This window comes from Ixodes scapularis, unplaced genomic scaffold, assembly GCF_016920785.2.
Source record: "Ixodes scapularis isolate PalLabHiFi unplaced genomic scaffold, ASM1692078v2 PGA_scaffold8__174_contigs__length_109621045, whole genome shotgun sequence".
Taxonomy (NCBI): Eukaryota; Metazoa; Arthropoda; class Arachnida; order Ixodida; family Ixodidae; genus Ixodes; species Ixodes scapularis.
The window spans coordinates 62,944,719-62,967,360 of NW_024609883.1; the positions used below are offsets into that span (position 1 = coordinate 62,944,719).

General features: G+C 46.2%; 1 protein-coding gene across 1 annotated transcript in view; it reads left to right on the forward strand.

Annotated features, from left to right (window-relative positions):
* Positions 1–22,642, forward strand: part of LOC8026160 (ATP-binding cassette sub-family C member 2) — an 86,660-nt gene that overhangs the window by 27,433 nt on the left and 36,585 nt on the right. The window contains exons 9-14 of the mRNA XM_042287012.1: positions 447–623; positions 1,807–1,974; positions 3,672–3,853; positions 4,524–4,599; positions 11,028–11,235; positions 13,814–14,124. Of these exons, the coding sequence (XP_042142946.1) occupies positions 447–623; positions 1,807–1,974; positions 3,672–3,853; positions 4,524–4,599; positions 11,028–11,235; positions 13,814–14,124 (1,122 nt within the window). The remainder of the gene's footprint in view (positions 1–446; positions 624–1,806; positions 1,975–3,671; positions 3,854–4,523; positions 4,600–11,027; positions 11,236–13,813; positions 14,125–22,642) is intronic.

Genomic DNA, 22,642 nt, shown 5'->3' on the forward strand with positions numbered 1-22,642 from the left:
TCACTGTTGAAGATTGTTGCAAAAACCTTTCGCACACTTCTGATGATTCATCAAGACATTTCAACAACCGATCAGGACAGCACAACAAATCAGGTTGGTTCATCCAAATCTTCCAGGGTCTCACTGGTTGATCAGTACTACTGTATGGTGTAATGATCCAATGATTTACCGAAACCTTCAAGGCAGCACGTGATATTTCCTCACCCTATTCCACAACTTCCTGACAGTGTATCAGCCTATTTTAGTGGTCCACGCAGCCGAAAACAAATCCAGATATGCAACGGATCATACGAACTCTTTGGCACACTGAAAAGAAAACAATGACGCCACATCACAAGGCGTTTAGTATCTCATTCAAGTAAAAAAAAAATTACTCTAAAGAAAGTTTAAGCGTTTCATTCTTGTCCATTCTTACGAGTAATACACTATATGTTAATGTGTTACAGGGCAAGATTGGGTACGTCCCCCAAGTGGCTTGCATCTACAATATGACCGTTCGGGACAACATAATCTTCGGTCAGGAGTTCGATCCTGTCCGCTATGGCCGTGTACTCCGGGCCTGCGAACTTCTTAACGACATCAACACATTCCCTGCTGGTGACCTCACTGAAGTCGGAGAGAAGGTGCGCTTTTTTTTCTTTTTAAGATAACGCATTAAAAAAAGTACCTGACCAACTTAGCATGTCTCAGAAATTAAACATGCGAATCTGAGATAAATGTAGCTTGAAACGCTGACACGATTATTCGACGTTCAATAGGACTTAAGTAAATGTTGGTGAGTGATATATTCAATAGTTGATAATATGAATAATTCCCAAATTTTAATGTCATATAAAAGCATGGTTCGTTTTTATACAAAGTAATTAAGAAGCCTGAAAATTAATTGACTTGGACAAAAAAGCATAGACGCTGTCACATGCAACTTTTCTTATGTGTATTAACGTCATCTAGATACAAAAATAGGTCAAGCAGGTTCAAGCGCGATTCAAACACACTGTATATTCCCATATTAAAATATGCGTCGTCATTATGCCCCACAGTGCCACTTTTGATTAACGAACGATTTTTAGGACACGTTAGAAATGGTTAAATTCATTCCTCGAGATCCTTTCCGCTGTATGTGTACAGGGTGCGGCAACATGAGCTGTCCCAGTGGCGATCAAGCCGGGGCTGCACAAAACCCACGTTGTGCGCCCCAGATGCGTTGTTAACCTGTTAGGTTAAAAAAAAGAGAGATTTCAATGAATTGAACGTTTCCTGTTGTCGCTATGTGTCAGACTGTTTTGTTTGTTTTCTTAGCTTAGGATGCCAATGGCACCCCAAGCTGCATTTTTCCCCCTTTTCGATAGCACTTAAGTGAGTTAGCTCATGTTGCTGCTGGGTGTAGATATTTTGAGGCTTTAAGCCTGCTCACACACTAACGACTGCTTACAATCGCGTGCCTTAAAACCTCTTAAAATCTCTTATGACGAGAGAACACACTGACACCATCTATCTGGTAGCTGTGGGACACTTGGCATTTCCGTATACTTCCTGCTTTTATCAGCATCATTTCTTCTTTTAGGCATAAAAGCTTTTGACAATGTTATAAACGACCAGGTCTCATATATAGTGCTTACGTTTGATCTGGAAAATACCATGAAAACCTTTGTTCTAGTAATATGCAGTTTTAGGGTAACTTCATATATGGCGCCAGTATGCCAGTTCTGTTTCCCCGCCGTGAGAGACAACAACGGCTCGGCCTAACCACATGCGAGTGTGTGAACGTGCCTTAACGTTGAGCCGTCTGCGTTTCTTATCCCTTAGGGCGAAACGCTGAGCGGCGGTCAGAAGCAGCGAATCTCGCTCGCTCGAGCAGCCTACAGTCGCTGTTCTATTTACCTTCTCGACGATCCGCTCAGCGCCCTTGACCCAAACGTTGCAGACAAGGTTTTCAAGCAAGTGCTGGGGAACAGCGGCCTCCTCAAGACCAAGGTACGGTCGTTCTTATTCCGGCAATTTTAAGAAACGTTCATCACATTTAGGTGGTTCCTGTTTAGTATTTGTTCGTTTTGATTCTCTCTGTTCTTGTTGAGTGTTTGATAATATTGCTATATATAATTATGTTATACAAACTGGTCGTGGTCCATTGATGTTTGCTCGAAAGTGCAGCATTAATGTATGCGTTCACTTGCACCACTACTCAAACGATCCAATAAAAACGCTATCGGAAGTCAATCGCCTAAGTGCTTCAAAAAGTCAGTTTTGATCAGGAGTATTCGTTTGTTAGTTTATTCATTTACTGTTCCTCTTTACCCTGTTTGTTTCTATTGCTTGTTACTTTTATTGGTCTGCTTAAAGGGGCGATGCAACGAGTTTTGTATTTTGTGGAAATACCGCTTAGAGCGGATCCCTGACGTTAATGACCTGTGAAATACCCATTCGTTTTTCACCACACGCAATGGAAGTCGCAGAAAAAAATAAAGAAAAACAAGCAGAGTTCACCCACTCAACGCCTCAACTCGCAGCCAGACAAGCGGCCACGTGACCTGGAGCCGATTATATGCCGCCAATGTTGATCCTAGCCATGCGCTGGGGTCGACAAGGCACAGGACACGCGCTGCGTTCCAGACATTGTTATGGTTCGGCTGTTGTCGTCATTGCAGCGATTGGACACAGGACACTACTCGAATGCTTCTCGAGCTATAGATTATCACGAGCCCAAATCGAGTGCCGACGCAATGCTCGGGTTCAATCTATGAGCCGCATTCAAATATCGTCACTGGGCGGTACTGCTACCGCCGAGCTACGTCATCAGGTTTTGCGAAGGAGAGATTGAATGAAAACGCTCGGTTTAGTCCTCGAAATTACAGTGCAACAAAGGAGTTTCTTGGCCTGGGGCGTTGCGTGCGAGTATCCTTGAGTCCCACTAGTGCCAGTAAGCTTGTGTAAAGTGAAAAACATTCCAATTGAATGTCGTTGCACCGCCCCTTTAAATGTTTTCCTATCTGTCCATTTGCATTTCTCGTAGTTGCTTCCTAGTTCACTCGCTTACAGGTCGATTCGTTTAGCATTTGGTTCATTTGCCTGTCTCTCTTCTGCACTCCAGCCTATGTATCATTTTCCTGAAGGTCTGTTCGTTTGTTCGCCTGCACATGTGCAGCCTCCGACAACTTGATAGGCCCGTTCAGTTAGAGAGTTTCTACGGCGGTGCTAAGCATACGTTTTCCCTGGGCACTTTGTTTTTAGGGCGAAAATAGAACAATGGCTCATTTGTTTCCTCATGAGAGGGAATGTAGGCTCTGAACGAAGCGAATTCTGTACAGCCGCCAGAAACTTCATAGTCGAATGGGTCTTTCATACTGTTGGAGACTGTACCACTGACGAAGTACTGTTTCAGTTACACATATAAAATAGCGCAAAAAAAGTGGACAAGAAGTAAACGGGACCGGCGCAATTGGCGCTTGTCATGTTTACTTCTGGTCGTCGTCTTTTTTTTTTTTGTACTATTTATAATGTTTAACTAAGATTAAACAACTAGCCCAACAACGTAGCCTACTAGTAAATATTGTCGTCTTCGTTTTTTTTTTTTTTTTTGCAGGGTTGGTGGGTTCTTTAATATTCTTCCACGTTTGCGTGTTTCGGAATTTCTGTTCTTAATTTTTTATTATTATTAAAAAATTATTTTCAAGACCCGAATCTTGGTGAGCAACCAGGGCAACCTGTTGAAGCACATGGACCTGCTGATATTGATGGACAAAAACAGCCTGAGTGTCTACCAAAGTCTCGACGAACTGCTGCAAGACGAACGAGCTCCTAAGACCCTGAGCATAGGAATGGCAGGCCAGGGAGAGCGAGGACCTGCTGATAACGAGTAAGAAGTGCTTTTGAGATCTGGATACATGCATGGGCATTGAATATTCGAACGCTTTGGTTATCACTATTATATTGAGCCACCGAGTAGAGCAAGAAATGAACTGAAAGGCGGAGGTTCGTACAGATGTAGAAAAGCAGAACTTAAGGAAGATAGTTCTGGCTGGAAGCAATGATCTACGGGAAAACCCTAAGGTGCAGTATAACTACGAAGACATAAGTAGATACCTTCACCTAAATTGTTCGCCATTGCTCCTTCAAGGAGACTCAAGTTTCTTCAAGGGCGCAAGTTGTGCTTCATCATCTTGGTGGACGTCTCTACGTAGTGTGTATCGAAACATAACTGTAATGCTTGTTGTATTGAGGTTTATAAGTTCTATTATCATATCGGAATAGCATCTGATAGATTGCTGAACATGACCGTAAAATGAGTGCACCTCCTACGATAAACCAGTGTAAACGTTTGCAGTTCTTTTAACTCAAAATATGTAATGCCCGGATCTTCACATGAACTGTATGAATGTGTATAAAAATTAAGAGATAAATAGTGGGTTCCATATAAGTTCCGATAAATGTTTCCTTTATGACCGCTATGCCAGAAATCGTTGCCACTGTAAGCCTAAGCGATTCCGCCGACATTTCCTGGCTTCGTTTTGCTTTATTTCTTTCAGTACTGAGGCCGCACTAACAGATCAAGATGGCTCAAACGGAAAAGTTATACAATTGGAATCCATCACATCCGGGAAGGTACCTTTCTTTTTATATTATATAGTTAAACTACTCGTTCTTGTTCAGGAGCGCTGTCGAAACTGTGCATGAATATCAATGCACTAATACGTTTTCAAAATGGCAAACAATTCAAATTTCGATAATATAACATGCCCCAAACCAAGCTGTTCATTCTAATCAAGACGTAACTCTTTTTTTTTTTTTCTAGTCCCGATCTAAAATACCTTTTAAGTGACGCACAGCGCGGCGAACGCTGTGTTGCAAACGACCAGATAAAGTCCTATTGGCGCGCGCCTGAGTACCATTGCCGACAGCGTCGCCACCGGCCATACGGCGCAGCCGAGAAAGAAAAATACCAAGAAAGTGTATCGTCGCGATGACACCCAGGCTCACGCGCTTTCCCCTCGGCACGTCTGCTCTGACCACAACGGACGCTGGCTTGAACACTGCACTCAAGGTCTCTCCGCTTCAACGCCTTCATAAAACTGTTTTTATCGCTTTTGATTCACTAAACGGGAGTCAATGACGAAGCTGTGTCTAAGCAACAGGCGTAGCGCAAGTACCAAGCTCCACATGACGCGTCACATTCAGAAAACAACTTTAAAAACAAGCATGTCTCCCATAAGGAAGCATAAAAAGCCGGGTCCGCGAAAGGTTGGATGCTTATCGAAGAGCCACCTGTTGGCTCCTCTTGCAAACAAGGCGAACGCGCAGTCCCCACCGTGGTTCATCTTTAGTCGTACATAACACGAGAGTTGCTGTACCCCTACGGCGCAGGCATTTCCCACGGCGTGAGAGCCAAAGACAGTTACGGATTCTGTGCAGTGGACAGTCGAATTTGCGACTTGATTAGTTGGTTTCCCACTAGCGTTTGGATAAATTGAATTGAAGATGCTTGTGGTGCTGGTGGGGGGGGGGGGGGGGGGGGGAGGGGAGGGGAGGGGGGGGTGTTATTGCCTGCCATGAAGTACGCCTCTGGCATTCATGCTGTTGACCTGCGATATGGCCTGCGCAGTATGAGTGCTGATCTGTGATCTTTGCGTGTGCAGTAATGGTAGAACGACTGCCTATTACGGTGGTGACATCAGGCCGTTTTTTGGCTTGAGACTTCTTCCCTTTTGTTTGCCTGGGAGAGACCGATCGGTAATGTATGCACCCCCCCCCCCCCTTTTTTTTCTCGACCGAAGGCAATGTTACGGCCGTAGCAGTTGTTGGCGAGATATCACAGTTAAGGTGCGTTTATACTCCAACGTAACGTCGACGGGTGCACGCGCCCGACCTCGTTGCGTTACGCTACAAAAGGAACGTCTATTCTCCGACGACAGTCGAACGTAACGCAACGTAGGGCGCCTCGGCGACCGTCGGCGAAGGTTTCGCCGAGGTTAAGGTCCCTATATCCTGAAAGGTAGTGCAAATTCGTCCACTCCCCGCGCTTTTCTTCTTTCTTGACGGGGTGGTTCTCATTTGAACCCGTTCGCATTTCTACCTTCTCGTTTTTACCTTCTCATTTGAACCCAGCGCAAGACAACTTTCGAGTTTCTCCCTTTTTCATTTAAACCGTTCTCAAAACAAACTTTCGGGTTTTGACCCTTCTCAAAACGGCTTTTCTAATTTTAACCTTTTCTCAAAACATACTTTCTGGTTTTGACCATTGTCAGAAAGACTTTTCTCATTTTAACCTCTCTCATTTCTAACCCAAATTAATCCAACATCATGATCTCGCAATCTTTCTGCGGTATTTATGGCGAATTCGGGTAATTAATTGCCTTCGAGCCCTTGCCTGTGGCACCGGCGACCAAAAACGCTCCAGCAGCGCATCACGTGACCCTCTCCACCCGAATGCAAAGCACAATGAACTGGCGTTTTTATTTGACTGGGTCGCGAATGAGCTCTGTTAACTTCTTCGATCATTCTATGGTACCATGAGCACGCTGCATACGCCAACAACATGAATTACGAGTCTTTGAGATATGTGTAAACAGAAGCGGCTTCACAAAACTTTTCAAAATATTGGCATTACCACAGTCCGTACAGCTGACAGAATATTAAAATATAAAATCAATGAAAGGGCAGATGTATAAATCAGTGTGGTACTGCCCGCACGCCCGTCAAATTTCAATAATCTTCGTTTGGATTTTCGATTAACTGTTGCCACGGAGGCTTGCCAGCGTCGCTTTCCATATTCTGTTTACTGTTAGTAGAGAGTTTTAGTAGATCGTTCCCATGACTTCGATAACGATACCCAATACTTTGCCACCGCCTCCCTTGCGCATGCATAGTATCGTTATCGGGGCTATCGGGGGTATCGGAACGATCTACTAAAACTCTAGCACATTTTTTTGAAATCCTCAGTCTTCTGATTGCACCCACCCTCCTTGGGATGGTAATGCGTGTTCAAGTTTCAAACTGCATCACTATGCATACTTTTTTTTCAACGGTGTAATAACTTGTTATTACAGAGTTGTAAAATAAAGTGATGTATGATGCAGTCCGTGTCTCAGAGCAAACATACCTTGCTCAGGCTGGATAAATTCTTCCAAAAATGTTGACTTTCTTTGAAACATAAATTATCTTTCTCTACGTTGTTTTTGCTATCTTGTCTCAGAGCACAAAAAGGTGCCTGTCTCAATGGCTTCGTTTGCCACTCGAACCCGCTATTTGCCGCCTCAGTGAGCATTGTTTCGTTTGGTTCCCTATCCCGATTCGGATGTGACGATACCGGATACAGTCTGGCAGACAAGCTGCCCGACCTCTTGGAGCTTGGGAAAACTTCTGCTGGTAAATTGCCGGTACACGCCTGAGAAGCGCAACCCGAAAAGCTTGCACCCGCCAGCCTTTGATCACGCAAACGCCCTTGCCGAAGATATGGGAAAACTTTTTTTTCAGGAAAAATGACCACCCGAATATATATATATATATATATATAGAGAGAGAGAGAGAGAGAGAGACCAGAGACCACGTACGATGGTGTGAAGTGCCGGTGTTGTATATATATATATATATATATATATATATATATATATATATATATATATATACAACACCGGCACTTCACACCATATATATATATATATATATATATATAACTTCGATTTTTTGATTCGTTGGATTAAGTACGGTTCATTCATCTGCATATGTTCGTTTATATATATATATATATATATATATATATATATATATATATGAAGACAGTTTTGTTTTCTAATGTGAATAAACTATAGCTTTTGTGCACCTTTATTGGAGTTTTCAAGCACGGAAAGACGTCTCGATTTACAAATGCCATAACGCGAGCAGGATTGCAATCACTCGTGCGTAAAGACAAGCTTTCTCCAATTCTGCTGGGCGCGGACGATATAAAAAAAAAAAAAACCCGCATCTCCACGTGGTGAATGATGTTGATTGGGGCGAAGCTCTGGTGGTGCTTGTCTGCGTAGACGCTGAGCCGCAGCATGCCGAGCCTTTCGTTCGTTTTCATCCATGTCACGCTGCGGTTAAATGCTCAAATGCGTATATAACCACGTTCCATACCACACATTCACTTTCTGTCATGGATGAAAACGAACGAAAGGCTCGACATGCTGCGGCTCACCATCTACACAGGCAAGCACCACCAGAGCTTCGCCCCAATCAACATCATTCACTACGTGGAGATGCGGTTGTTTTTTGTGTGTGTTTTTTTCCTACACGAGCACGGGAGCACGTGCTCACGTGCTCGTGATCACGTGAGCTCACGAGCAGGAGCATGTGCACCCGACGGCGGACGGACATACGGACATGGCTAGCCCTAAGGAGCTCCGCCCCTGAAAAAAAAGACAATGTAGTCTTCAGTATTTTGGGTCATCGGCCATCAGTGCAAAAATGTATTTCGTTTACCAGTTTATTGCACCAAGAGCTGAGGGCAGACACACGATAAAAAGCACCTCTCCCTGTGCGTAAATAGAGTTTCGTAGGCAAGGACTGCGTTGCTAGCGGGAGCTCGTGCCGTCGCTTTGAGCTTGGAGCACGCACCCGCAAGGCTTGCAATCCTAACCGTACGCTCTACTATAACTTTCTCGTATCTTGAACAAAGTGCATGTGCAGACTCGCTATCACTCGAGTTAGGCAAATAAAAGGCGCCACAACGAGCACAAAACCAGGACTCTTCGGTAGATTTTAGCATTACCGATCGTTCGCCGAACAAGCAGCATTGCTTACTTCGTTCACATTTTATAAACGTCGAATACTACCAGCAACTGTACACATGCGTACGGAGGAATATGCAGTATTCACTATTGACACGTCGTGCAGTTAACAACCCATCAAATACGCTGATTGGTTTCCCCTCATTTGTAAAAAAAAAAAAAATAGCACGCGTTTGGTTGTTTTCTTAGCGCGTTCCTCATTACCGACGCCCTCTTTCATCCTTAGTGTGTTTTGAGGTATTATTTTGACGTTCACACGCGCAGGGTACGCCCTTGAGTTCACTTGCAAAGCGTATAACACTTGCCGCACACCCGCGGGCGTACCTTACTGCTTGAGTTACAAATGAGAAGAGATCCTTCAACAAAGCCCCCCTTCACCGCAGCATCTCTTAATGCAAAAAAGTGATATAAACGATCCTAACAAAGCCCCCAAAAAGCAAGAGCAATTATTTTTTTTATGTCAGTAAATTATATTTTATGATTCGGACAGGGCAAGTCACATACAATGACGAGGACAACAAAATATGTATTGCTACAAGGAAAAATATTGCAGATTTGTTACCGTCTGGACTAGCCGCCTTTTCAAGAAACATTCCTGTTCAACTACAAGGACATCGTAACAAGACAATATCGGAATAGATCATACTGTTCTCGTCCCATCATCGCATCTTTCGGTTCTCATCAGCGAGACCGAAAGAGACAGGGAATACGGGCAGAGTTTTACAATGACTTAGTCGCAAAGTCTCCCTCGGATGCAGTCGAAACTTTCCCGACCGATCCGGTGGAGGCATTGTCTCCGCCGCTGAAGATTTTCTTTTTCGTTGCGACGACAAAAAGCTTCTTCCCATTCGCAACGCTGTTTTTACAATCCACAGCGCAGCCTGATGGCATCGTGTTGCGGCCAAGGTCGTGGTAAAAAAAACTACGGTCGGGCCGCAAGCACAGGAGCCACTGCCAAGCCTCGCACAAAAATGGCGTCAGTTTATTGCAGACAACCGAATCGCGCGGGATTATGACAAGGTAACGGTCACCTGTCTCGCCCGATATAATTGAAACGAGGGAAAGAGAACTTCTGAGAAAGAGCGGACACGAACGAGGAGAAATTTCTCCTCCCCATTTCAGACAATGTTTTGCTCTACCTTTCATTATACAGGGACCTCCTCACAGCAGATCCCGTGGGTGTGTTTTGCCTGAGGCAGTCACGTCATATGACATTCCGTCGTGTAACGTCAGCTGACAATAGGGAGTTTTCGTAGATTGTATTCCCATCTCTGCTACGCTTTCCGGAATGAAGACGCCACAACTGCGCATGCGCGGATATCCTAGCGGATTGCGGAGAACGTTGCGCGACGGCGGAAACTATCCACGAAAACTTTCTAATGTGACGTAACGGAAAACGCTTCCCGCTAAACTTAACTGGAAGAATCGTGACGTCACCTGACATCATGAATTATGTGACCACATCAAGGATGTCACGTGCCATGGGCACGGGACATTAAGGAGTTTCTGTAGATCGCTTCCGCTGTTCCGCAACGCTCTCCGCAACCCCCTACTATATCCGGAACTCTACAATCAAGGCCATCGCCGCGCAGGCGCAGTGGCGGCTTCTCCGTTGCGGAGCGCTTAGCGGAGGGGGAAACACGGTCTACCAAAGTTCCCTGTTGTGACATCAAAGTGTCCCGTTACGTCACCGCGTTACGCGACGTCGCAGTGTCACAGAAACACCGTCCGCTAAATTGAGCGGGACGCGAGTCCACACCACATAAACACGACAGTGTAACTGCGGGCAACAGAGAGAACACGCCTCGGCCGCCATTCATTTGGAGGACGTGGCAAGAAACCGGGAATTACATCGTACAAATAAGAGTGTCTGCACACACTTTCTCAGGCGCGTTCCTGTCCTGCATAACGGTCCGTCAGATATTGGTCATACAAAACTGTCTGCAGGCATTTTTGAACCACACACATGCGTCAAGTTAACATGGTTCGAACATCCTTGAGGCGTGTCCTCAGATAAATATGTCCTCATGCCTATAGATAAATCTGTCCTCATGACTGCAGAGAAACTCCATGTCTTTTGTATGATATACGAGCAGTGTGACTGGATCTTTAGACGAGGCCGTTGTTGCTTCGACGCCATTTTGGAATCCCGCTTGTGAACTTAGGAAGCATCACTCTAACGAGGTGAACATTGATGTAGATACCCTGATAGACCAGTCAGTCCCCCTGGCATAAACGCAAAACCGCGCGGATCTTGTCTTCCAGGGATCCTGGGATCTCATGCGGGCCCTGCTCAGTTTGTCAGGACTGTGCGTACCGGCGTCGTTGGTCTTCTTCGCCGCCAGCGCCATTGCGCTCGCTTGGCAGCAGCTTTGGATTAAAGACTGGACGGACGCAAACTCTTTGGACAACGACGACGATCCCTACGACCCGAACTGGGTCAGGGGCCTGGTGGGGCTCTGCATAGGCGACGGTACGTAGCCGTTCCTGCTACTCTGCCCGCGCTAGCTGCCGACACTACGCGTGCACAGGAGCCCGTTTATCGAAAAGCAAGGCGTCAGTGCGAACCTGGATCCACCACCATGATCCGACGTCAGAAATTCTTTTGCCCCAGTCCTATACTAGAGCTACAAACAAAAACAACTATCAACGACGAGCCTCAAGTAGGTGTAAAATGCAGGCGAAGGTACCTTTGGCAGGCTTGCAGTTTCTTGGTCATCCTGAGGTAAGCGCGAGTGATTGCAATCATGCCAATGTGTCTTCGCACGAATGGTAGCATGTGCTTGAGGCTTGTCGGTGTTGGTTGTTTATGTTTGTCGTTCTAATTTGACTAGGGCATTGCGACCTTATCGAAATGTGTCTTGTCGTTGTTTGATTGTTTTTACTGAGTAAAATACAGAGATGTTTACCTGCATGTTTGCACTAGCTGGCTACTTTTTCCTGGGGTTCAGGGTAGGTAGAAAAGACACAGTGATAAAAGATCAGATTGAAATGATTGCGATGATGCTACAAATTAATTCCCCGTGCCTACAGAAAACTTAGAGACGGGCCAATAGTTCTGTACTAGTAAATACCAGCATCGAAGCCTTTGATACGCTTCTAGATTGGTGCATCGGATTTAAGACGTCAGCTTCATCTTGGAAATTTTAAAATCCGAATATGTATTTATCGTGGTGCGTCTTGTAGAACCTGCCTCTTCTGGTAGTTACACTCCTACCACATTTATTCTATGGATAATTTTATCTAATAAAATCTCTCAAGTTTTTACATTGCCTTCGTGATAGAGATCAAAATACATATGCCACCCCCACACTAGGGTACATGAAATTGCTTGTGGTGTGCCTTGGCCGTCCTGGTAGAGAGCGGAAAGTAAGGTGACGGTTTAGGACACGTAGTCGCATGATGATGGCATGTGCCTTGCCAGCAGTGCCATGACCGTGATTTTCCAACTATAAGGTATGAACATCCGCCCGCTGGGCCAGGCAAAAAGTAGTACAATCTCGGCAGCTCAAGTTCTTTGCGCTCTTCCAAGCCAACTACAAACCGTCAACGCCGTTAGCCTTGTGCCAGAGACCACGGAGTGACCGCAAACGCAGTGCGCCATTCTTCTCAAGGCGCTGTGCATGGCCTAACCAGCGTGGGGCGTCCCTATGGCGTCAGTCGAGTCCACAGTTTCTCTGCAATTTGCGGATGTGTTGCCTTTGGTGGCCCGCGCGGTATTCAGAAGACCTTCGCACCCGTAGTCCCCTACAAGACGAAAACTGCAGGGAGGCGCTTCGGTTGCCTCGCCTCCAGGGCGAGCTTCCTGCCTTTAGTAGCGCTTCGGCGTCTCGCGAGTCTTGAGGGTTCGCGCCCAGCCAAAGCACGACGGAAGGCAACGTGCGCGTGCTGGGGGCCGATTGTCCCAAGGGGACACCCTGCCGGCCCCATCCCGTCAGGTAACTTCAGCAGATATCAGATGGCAGCACGCGCAAGATAATTATTTGCACTTCTACTCAACACCGCCTAAAATAATCACAGCCCGTTCAATAGCTCTTAGACGCACTCACAGTGAGATTAAGTGCTGACAAAGATTAGACGCGAGTGCTGTGTTAGTGTTCGGCCAGGCTTCCTGTCCAGTTCATGCGTTGAGGGACGTTCGGCGTCCTGCTCGGGCCAAATCACTGAGTTGACGCTACCCAAGCGTGATAGCATTGCGTGGAATTTGAGTGGCTGCTCACAGACTGACCAATCTGTGCTGTGACCAATCTACTAGGCTAAAGAGCGAGTGAAGAACCAATCACTGCAATCTATACGGTGCGTTCGGGGGATGACCCTGAGGCCCCCAGAAGAAATAAAACGCGGCAACAACGAGCGGGGTGCGAAATGCTGTCCACAGTGTAAGTCTGGGTATCCCGAAAATGTGTTGAGCTAGAATCGCTCGAAAAACTTCAGTGAGCTCTGTCTGAAGTAGCCAATCGAGTAACACTCGACTATCCGAACCAGTGTTGGCGGTAACGCGTTACAAGAAACGGTGTTACCGGTAACTCCTTACTTTTTTATCGGTAACGTGTAACGTACTCGTTAATTCTTCTAAACAGTAACGCGTAGCGTACTTACATTACTTATTTCTAGTAACGGGTAACGAAGTTGCGTTACTTGTGGCATATTCTTCCCAAGGCTAAAAAAAATTACATTTTAATTTTTTTCGTCTTTGTGGGTGCCAAACCATGCTAATTTTTAAGTGCTTAGTTTTTTTTTTTTGCGTTTTATTTGTGAGCATTTAGGTGAAACCGTCAAAAAGGTAAGTTAATTGTGTTCAGTTTCTGTATGGACAAAATGTTTCTCGAAATATGGCGCCTATTCATACCTCTAACGTTCAAACCGTAAAACGTGTTAACTCATATTTAAAAAAAGTTACGCAAAAAGAACGGTAACGGTAACGCGTCCCTTTTGTTTTGCAGTAACGTGGGTCGGTAACGCGTTCCGTTTATTTGCAAGTAACAAATAACGTATTTCGTTTTTGCGGTGACGTCTGCAACACTGATCCGAACATTGCTTCATCATCCCAGTGCTCTTCCGGTGCGTTGGTGGTGCCCTGCTGGCAGCGAGCACTCGACAACTATCCCGGTCTTTGCACCAGGACATGCTGAGTCACGTCTTGTTGAGCCCTGTGAGCTTCTTCGACTCGGCGCCCCGAGCAAGGATCCTGAACAGGTTCTCACTGGACCTTGACGCGATCGACGCCCGCTTCTTCCTCACGGTCAAGGTGTCCATCCAGAACGCCCTCGTGACCTTGTCTAGACTCTCCGTCATCGCGACCCAGAGCCCCGTAGTTCTCGGAGTAGCGGCCGTGGGAGCCGTCATCCTCGTCTTCGGAATGGTATGTGGACGCGCTGCAAAAAGAAATTTACAGGGAATAGGCTGGCGACTGTGCTGCCAACAACTTCGCGTGAGAGACACGGTATGTACCGCATGTCATAAGTCGCGGTCACACAGCGAATACATTATACAAAATACGGACTGCAGACAATGTCCGACCTCATGTCTGCAGCGGACAGTGTGTGTGTCCTTTGCTCGATGCCTATGCCCTATTTCACCTTATGATGTACCGCAGGAAAGGCTACAAGCGCGAGCTCCTTGCTCTAGGGCACATCTCGGCGGCACAAGCTCTCGTGCATTAAGGGCAGCTGCCACCGCAATGAGCCCGCGCTTCTAGCCTTCGCTACAATACAACATAAGGTGAAATGGAGTGTAGCCTCCTGCATACTGAAAATGCCTGCCCAATCGCCAGCTACCAGCTATCGCCAAAACGTAATTAGTCGTTAGTTTCTTACACAGCTGGAGGTTAGTCTGCCAGAATCATGGCGACAGTGTTACCCACTGTACATAAGCAATTTAGCTAGTGCAGTACGACTGCAACCTGGGGTATTTAAAGTGCATCACGCAGTAGTGATACACAACCGGACGCTGGTTCGATGCTCATCCAGATCAAAACGGGCAGGGGTGGGGATTGAGCCCAGGATCCCTGGGTTCTGCAGCGCGAGCTTTCACTCCACGTGTTTTGAGCTGGTGTGCGCTAACCAGTGTTGGAAAGTAGTTTAAGTACATTGTACTTAAGGTACTACTTCAAGTAGGTTTAGAAAACGTGTACTTTCCTTGAAGTATATTATCTGAGCGTGTACTTAACTTTACTAGAAGTATTTATTCTGGTACTTTCCGAGGAAAGTACAACTCCCGATTTCAAAGTGTATTCCCCAAATTTGGTCTCAATTAAATTTGTATCACAAAAGGATGCTTTGGCAATTTTGAAGACTTACCCGGAGGGATATTCTACTCGCACCAGAAATGCCAGCAGGAACGCATCGCTCCGTTTGTACTGTTAGCGGCTTTCCCGCAGCACTTTTCGCTTGGTCAGCGCAAGCGAGGATGTTAAAAATATTAAATAACACTCCTCCACAAGAGGATAGCATGCGGAAGCTACGGGGCTGACGTCATGCTCTCTCCTGGTACGTTTAAAGGAGTACTCCGGCGATATTTTTAGCTACCCCAACTGTATTTTCGGAATCACCGGCTATTACCTAGTCCCGTATGCTTTTTAGTAACTCTAAATTTAAAGTAGAGTTTGTCAAATCGGAAAGTGAAAACGATGCCAAAATCAACATTGAAATATTCCAGCGCTTTTCAGTGCCGTAACGCCAGGGGAAGGCAGGCTTGCAGGTCGAGCACACAGTATAAAAATGGCCTGGTCCAGTGGTTCTCAACCATCGATGTTTCGCGGACCCCTTGTGGATCGGCGGAAATGATGGAGGACTCCGTTCGTGGTGAGGGGTGGGGAAAGGTATAGGTCAAATATAATAATGATTTAATAAATGCATATAATTAAGTGTTAGTGTGAAGTAGACCTCTGTTATTGATATGCACATGAGAAAACTCGCCCGACAACTGAAACATTTCTTTTCGACATGAAGAAAGACAACTTTTATTGCCGGACTTGACGGATGACACAGGGCTTCGCGGACCCCCATTTGAGAACCACTGGTCTAGGCTAAGCATTTGTTTCGTGCAGCTGCGAGGGTACTGAGGCGAACTTCCAAACATTTGACATTATGACATTATGTAATTAATGGGGAACAAAGTATAGTCCAAAAAGTGAACCCCTCTTCCCCCGAAATCCCTTTTATTAATGCGAAAGCATTAACTGTCCCATGGAACGAGTCGACGTCATCAGCTTTGAAACCGCGCCCGACGGCACCTTAAATCCTTTCTCCAAGTGAAGCCAGCTCCCAGCTATGAAACCATGAGAAAAGCCTAGCCAATCGGCACCTAGTTTCCGCGATCCCAAAAGAGCGGAGTAAAGCTGATGGATTTCGGCTTCGGTCCCATTGGCTGGCGCGCGTCGACGAGGCTCCTATTGGCCGCTGCGGGTCAGTTTCAACGACCGCCACCACACGGCGCTGCGTGTCCGTCAGCGCGCCGGTAACAGCAAAGGTCCAAGGTCAGAGCGCTAGGAGAGGGCGCGCTCTGCCGTCGACGCAAATCCGCCCCAGACGAATTAAGGGAGCGGAATATTGGCGAGCATGCTTTCGCATTCACAACTCATAAGAAGCGCTTAGGTGTACCTCGAGCCTATTTGTTGCCAGTAGGGACTTTCACTTTGAAAAGCGCGTTAAGGACCAAAATTGTAAATTAAATACCTTCGCGAAAAAAAAAATATTTTAACCCAATTCTGGGGTTACTATTTAAGCGATGTTTGAAGGTGTGTTTAGCAAATTTTCTGGCAAATCGGGAACAATGATGAAAACGCCAGAGTGCTCTTTAACCCCCTTGGGTGCAAGCCAGTTTAAGCGGCGCCATATTCAGAAGTCTCAGGGAGGAGAGTAAAACAACTGCGCTGTGGCCACTTGACTTCATCCAATATTCGCCGCCATTTCCAAAAATAACTGTTGCGCACTCAGTAGACGTTTCTCTAAATTACCCCAGCACGAAGAGGCATGCTGCGGGTGTAGTTACACTCGCTGCACGCAGTGGCGTCTGCAGCAGTAGCTGTTACAAAGCAAAAGTTTCAAAAATTGCATCTTGCACGCGCGTTTGTCACCGCCTTATTTGGGCTATTTACTTCGAACATTTTGTACAGAGAAGGCGAGAGGTTGCGACGCTTGTACCCATGTTTAAAACGTTCTTCTCGATGGTTGGGTAATTTAGCAATCGGTCTTTTACCCCTAGAAATTTGCACAACAGTTTAAAACATAAGGCATAGTGGAATAAAAAGGTATTATGAAATAGTGTATTGAAGGTACATGTAATTTCCTTTGAAAGTACATTGTATTTAATGAATTTTACTTCAGGTATATTTTGCCCGATGTACTTACCACTTTGCCTGAACTACATTAACTCTAATCTACTTTGTACTTTACTTGAAGTAATTTTTATTTTTATTTATTTAACAACACTAGGGGGGTCCAGGCAGGAGGGGTACATAGTCAATAAACCAAAGAACACTTTTTATACACCTGTAAAGAAAATAAAATATAGAAAATTAAACGCTCACCAATATACGCAAAAGCGTAGAAATTGCACAGATCGCAATATAGCCGTCGACCTAAAAAATAAAAAATACAGACTTGAGCATTGGCATTACACGTACCACACACAAAAAATCGGGAAAACAATCTTTATACATTGCGCATTTAGAAAGTACAAATAACAATAAGCAAGGGAAACTTACGACACGGAAATACACCTCAGAAAGGTGTCGTCATCTTTCTGAGGTACACCTGATTTAACTTCTAGAAAACGAGAGTAATCTTTGTTTACATCAATAAACTGCCAGCGGCTTTCCAGATAGGCCTTAATCCACCTGATCATCTTGGCTTCATCCAGTATACGCCACCATTTCCGAAAATAACTGATGCACACACAATAGACCTTTTGCTAAATTACCCATGGGGCCCATTTTAGATGTTTATCTTCCAACACTGACGCTAACCCACTCGGCCACCAATCCTCCAGCTATCACCACAAGGGTGATAACTGGGGGAATCGGAGGGAAATGAGAAAATTGCACCCGACATAGCTCCCGAATAAGTAAAGCTCTATGGCGCCGGTTACCTAAAAAGAGGGGCAAAAATGGGCCCATTTTTCTCATTGAAAGTTTCAGATAATCACTTAGCTCAGAAAACGGTTAAGACTGAAACTTTGCCATACTGTTCGGACCTCTAGCGCTACATTTGAACAGAAAATGAGCAGTCTGCGATAAATTGTTTATTTATATGATAAAAAAGAAAGTGCAAATTTTAGGGGGGACACGCTGTACGTATTTTGCTGCTCACCCGCTATGAAATATCGGTTCCGAAAGTGTTCGAAAAACGCGCGTTGTGTTAGTAGCAGTGCGCAGCGGACAAGCCTCGTATTTATGTATGTATGTATATTTGAGGCACAATCTCTTTGTAACGAGAGTCTTGTAAGACATGCCAATAAAAGCAAAAAATAAAAACTAAATAAAAAAGGACAACAACGCAAGAGAACTGGTTAGCACGTGTGTCCAAAGTTCGCCAACCGTCACTTTCGCACAGTCAAAGTTAATCAGTTCACATGACACCGTCGTTTTAAGTGAACGCTTGCCCCTCCAGCCAAAAGTAAAGCAGCGGCTATTGGCCATCTTGGTCACCTTGGTCGTCTTGGTCACGACCCCGATTTTTCAGTCGAGTCTGCCACCATGCCTCGAGCCTCCGCTTGGAGCATACTACATGGGTCTGTTCGTTGGTGAAACCAAGTGCCTGCTCCAAGCGGGCACCCACGACAGGCCTTGGGTGTAGCGCCCTGCACGCAAGCAGCAAGTGGTCGATTGTCTCTTCGCCCGCTCCACACGCACTACATACCGTGTCAGTCACGCTGCTATCGTACTTGCTTCGGTATAGGCGGGTACGTAGGGCACCACCACGGGCTTCTATAAGTAGTCGACTGCCCAGTGTGTTCCCGCAGAAAGTAACCGGGGCAATCTCCGTCTTTAGAGACGCGTACATGTGCATGAAAGTGTGTTGTAGCATGCCGCTCATCCAACGGTCCCTCTCAACCCTCTTCACTTCCTCCCGCACTGTGCTCATCCACTCCTTTTCTGTTTGAGGTTCAGTGGCCCAGCTGAAGATCTTAAACTTTGTCCCAAGACGAGTGACTTGCTTCCTCCACGTCGAGTTGATATGCTTCAGGTGAATGTACATAAAAACTCGCCTGGCCCACCGGTCTCCGTTCATGTACCGGAGACGTGTGTAGTACTGAAGCTTGCTGTTTGCCTCCCGCGCTTCAAAGGAAGACCAGCCGACATCGCCCTCTATCAGTTCATTGGCTACTTGTCCATGACACCCTAGTGCCTGTCGTCCGACCTCCCTTTGGCGCCGCTCGAGATATGTGCGTAGCTCACTAGGAAAACATATGACTGAGTTTCCAAAAGTCAGCCCGGGCACAGCCACAGCCTTCCAAAGTTCTCGGGTGACAATGTACCGGTCACAGCTCCATAGGCTCCGCCTTCGCAGTATGTTCCGCTTGCTAACTGAGGACTTCCTGAGGCCCTCATGGTGCTCAGTCAAGTAGTCCTCTCTAGCCGACAGTGTTATTCCGAGGTACCTGTATTCGGTGTGAAGAGGTATGGCTGAGCCTTGCAGGATGAGCGACCCGAGATTGCACCCCTCGCCAGAAAAGATGACTGTCGCTGACTTGCCAGCATTGAAGCGTAGTCGGAGGTGTTCCGCTGCAGTTTCACAGGCGACGAGCAACCTCCTCATGTCTTCCACACTGTCGGCCATCAGCACGAGGTCATCAGCATAGGCAAGGCCAGGGAGTCGCCACGCTACAATATCACCATGCTGGCGGTGTTCCAAAGTGAAACCAATGCCAGTGTCTTCAATGGCCTTTTCCATGCTAGAGGCATATAGCATATATAGCGTCGGCGACAACGGACAGCCCTGTCGTAAACCTTTTCCAACTGTGACCTCGCCTGATGTCACACCATTGAAGGATGTCGTCACCACATTGCCGTCGTATAACCGACGACGGCAATGTATGTATTGTATGGGAAGGTGGCGCCCCTGGCGGTGATTATGTGAAGTAGGCGCAACGGCGCCAAAGCACGGGGAAGCCAGAAATCGTGCAAGCATTGTCAAATGAAGGTGACTATGATACGACGTATGTGCAGTGTGACTAGGGCAATAGTGAGAGCGAGGCACATTTTGCATTGTGTGCCATAGTGAAAGCGGGAAGCTACAGCATGTTAACAGTTCAATTGAATGCAAAGGTGCAAGCGAGCTGGACGAGAATGACGAAAACAATCTCTGCAAAAGGGGAACAAGAGGGGAAAAGGACAAACACAAATCTCCAAACACAGCTAGGTGACTGGTGAGCGACCGAAAAGATCCGCCGCCAGGGATTATTTTCCTCATTCCACAGGATGTTATTTTGAAACTCATGGGGCTTTGTTGTGCCCTTCCTGAGGGGGTAACGGATGTAGCTGAAGTGCTGATTTTCACTGGTGAGGGTAAAAGCACGGATAAAAACAATATTACAGACACTAAGAGGATACTAGAAGAGTGGTGGGAAACGTATGAAGAAGTATAGTATGTTACGAAATTATTGGGTTAGACAATTTAGGAAGAACACATTTTTTTAGAACAAATTAATGGGAAGCGGTGTAAATGCATGTCCTCGGCTAGGTAGCACGAGCTACCACCCGTTACAAAGGTTGCAACCAATACTATCCGTCCAATTATCTGCCGGATGTGGGGTGAAATCAATGCCGAGGCTGATTATAAGGTGAAACCTAAACATTGACTTGTGCACGTAGCAAACTCAAGGGTTCATCAAAGATGTTTTATTGCGGGGTTTCACCTTGTAAAATTACGAAGTGTGGTTCTATATTGTTCTCTGCCGCAAATTGCGGAAATGTAGATGCCTTGTGTCCTAGCTATGTGGTCCTTTAGCGAAGCACACAGTGCCTCTGAAGTCATAGGAAGGTGGGGGGCCTAGCTATGGAACAGGGCATGCTCAAACGCTTCGCTCTTTGCAGAAAAAAAACACAGAAACGGGTTTTTGCGAGTGTTTAGTGCTCACACCTGTCGTAAACAAATGCGCGTGTTTGTTCGTTTGTTTTGATAAAGATGGCGTTTAGTCAAGTTACAAAAGGGTTGAACATTAAATGCTGCTCCATGACCCATAGCTTCTCCAATAAAAAAGTCGCATAAATCAAGCCTACTTTGTCCTGTGAGAACCGAAAATAACGCCGGTGAATCGAATTGAAACGGCATTGGTTCTTAAACGTGAGGAAGGTACATAGAAAAGGGGACGGACACTACTGCCATGCAGAACCACTAAATGAGCTGTGCTTAAAGTATCACACTTCGTTCCCCGACATTGTTGCGGGTGATGCCATTTCGATGCTTGTGCAGAGCAGACGCAACTGCCGATCGTCATGATTCAAAAGTGAGACTTCTTCAGCATTAGATTCAGTGTTAGGAAGCTTATCTAATATTGCTTTGCTCTGTGGAGAACTGCTTAAACATTTGTCGAGGGCAGAAAAGCGTTTCCTGCGATTTCAGATAAAGCTTAAGATAACAGGAAACCATGATTTTAAGCCACAATATGGCCAATGGTCGTTACTTTGAAGCGCAGCTTATTTAGTGGCACTACGGCCTTGCTATTTGTAACACAGCGAGTTGGCGTACTACTGACGACGTGCGCGCTTAGAAGCGTCGCTACCATCGGCCTTTCACGATTGGTCAAACGCTCACTATGACGTCGTTAGTGCGATGAGTTCTCCTCTCATCGACGTAAACAAGAGCAATGTCAAACTCCCAACTTTCACGGTGTTGGTCTAGGAACGTGATGACCAGGCTTTTATTGCACTTTTGAGGCACCATCGAACTTGTCGCTCGCTACTAATAATCTCTCTCGTGACGTCAGTGATAGGAACCATGAGATGACGCCACTGAAACGTATTGTCGCCAGTAGGCAATTCCAATGCACCGGAAAAGTGAAGGTGAGGAAGAGACGACAGAGAGCGGTCACGTCAGCACGCCGAGGTCTGGTTGGAACGCTTAGTGGGTTGGCCTAAAGCTAGCTGCCTTGGTCTCCCTTGCACTCGTCGCACACGTTAGAACTCGGCACGTCGGCGTCCGGTGTTTGACTTTCGCATGCGAGCGCGTTCGACGAGCGCAGTGGAGACAAAGGCAGCTAGCTTTAGGTCTACCCACTAATCCTTCCAATCAGAGCTCGGCGTTCTGGTGTCCCCCGCGCAACCTCCTCTCACCCAATTTCCCTGCGCATATATACCGCTTTCTGAGCGCCGCCATCTTTATTTATACACCTTTGCCACAAGGGCGCCGCCCTGCTGAATGTCGTAATATTTTTTTATGCGTTAATACATCGTTTTGATCTCTCCACGCCGCTTGAAGGTGTTCACGAAAAATGCGTGATTGTCATACATTCTTCTTTTGCCTCACCCATAATGTCTCGCACATTTCAGGTTGAATTGTTTTATTGTTGTTGTTCTTGTTTTTTCGTCCGGCGTACCAGATACGGAACCCACGTGACTGAGAACGAAAGAAAATGAAAAACATCTATACGGTGAAGTATTGGCGACGTGCGCGACCAAAAGCATCGCTGCGGTCGGCCTTCCACGATTGGCCGACCTCTGACTATGACGTCGGAAAAGGATTTATCATCGACGAAAATAAGAGGAATGAAAGAACTTTAATTTTGACGGTGTGGGCAGTGTTACTTTGAGAGCGCAATGATTTCAAGCTTCCACCATGCTATTTACAAACACCACCGAACTTATTGTTTGCAAGGTAATGACGTCACAAGGGGGGACCGTAGGAGGGCGCCACTAAAACATCTCGCCGCTAATAGTG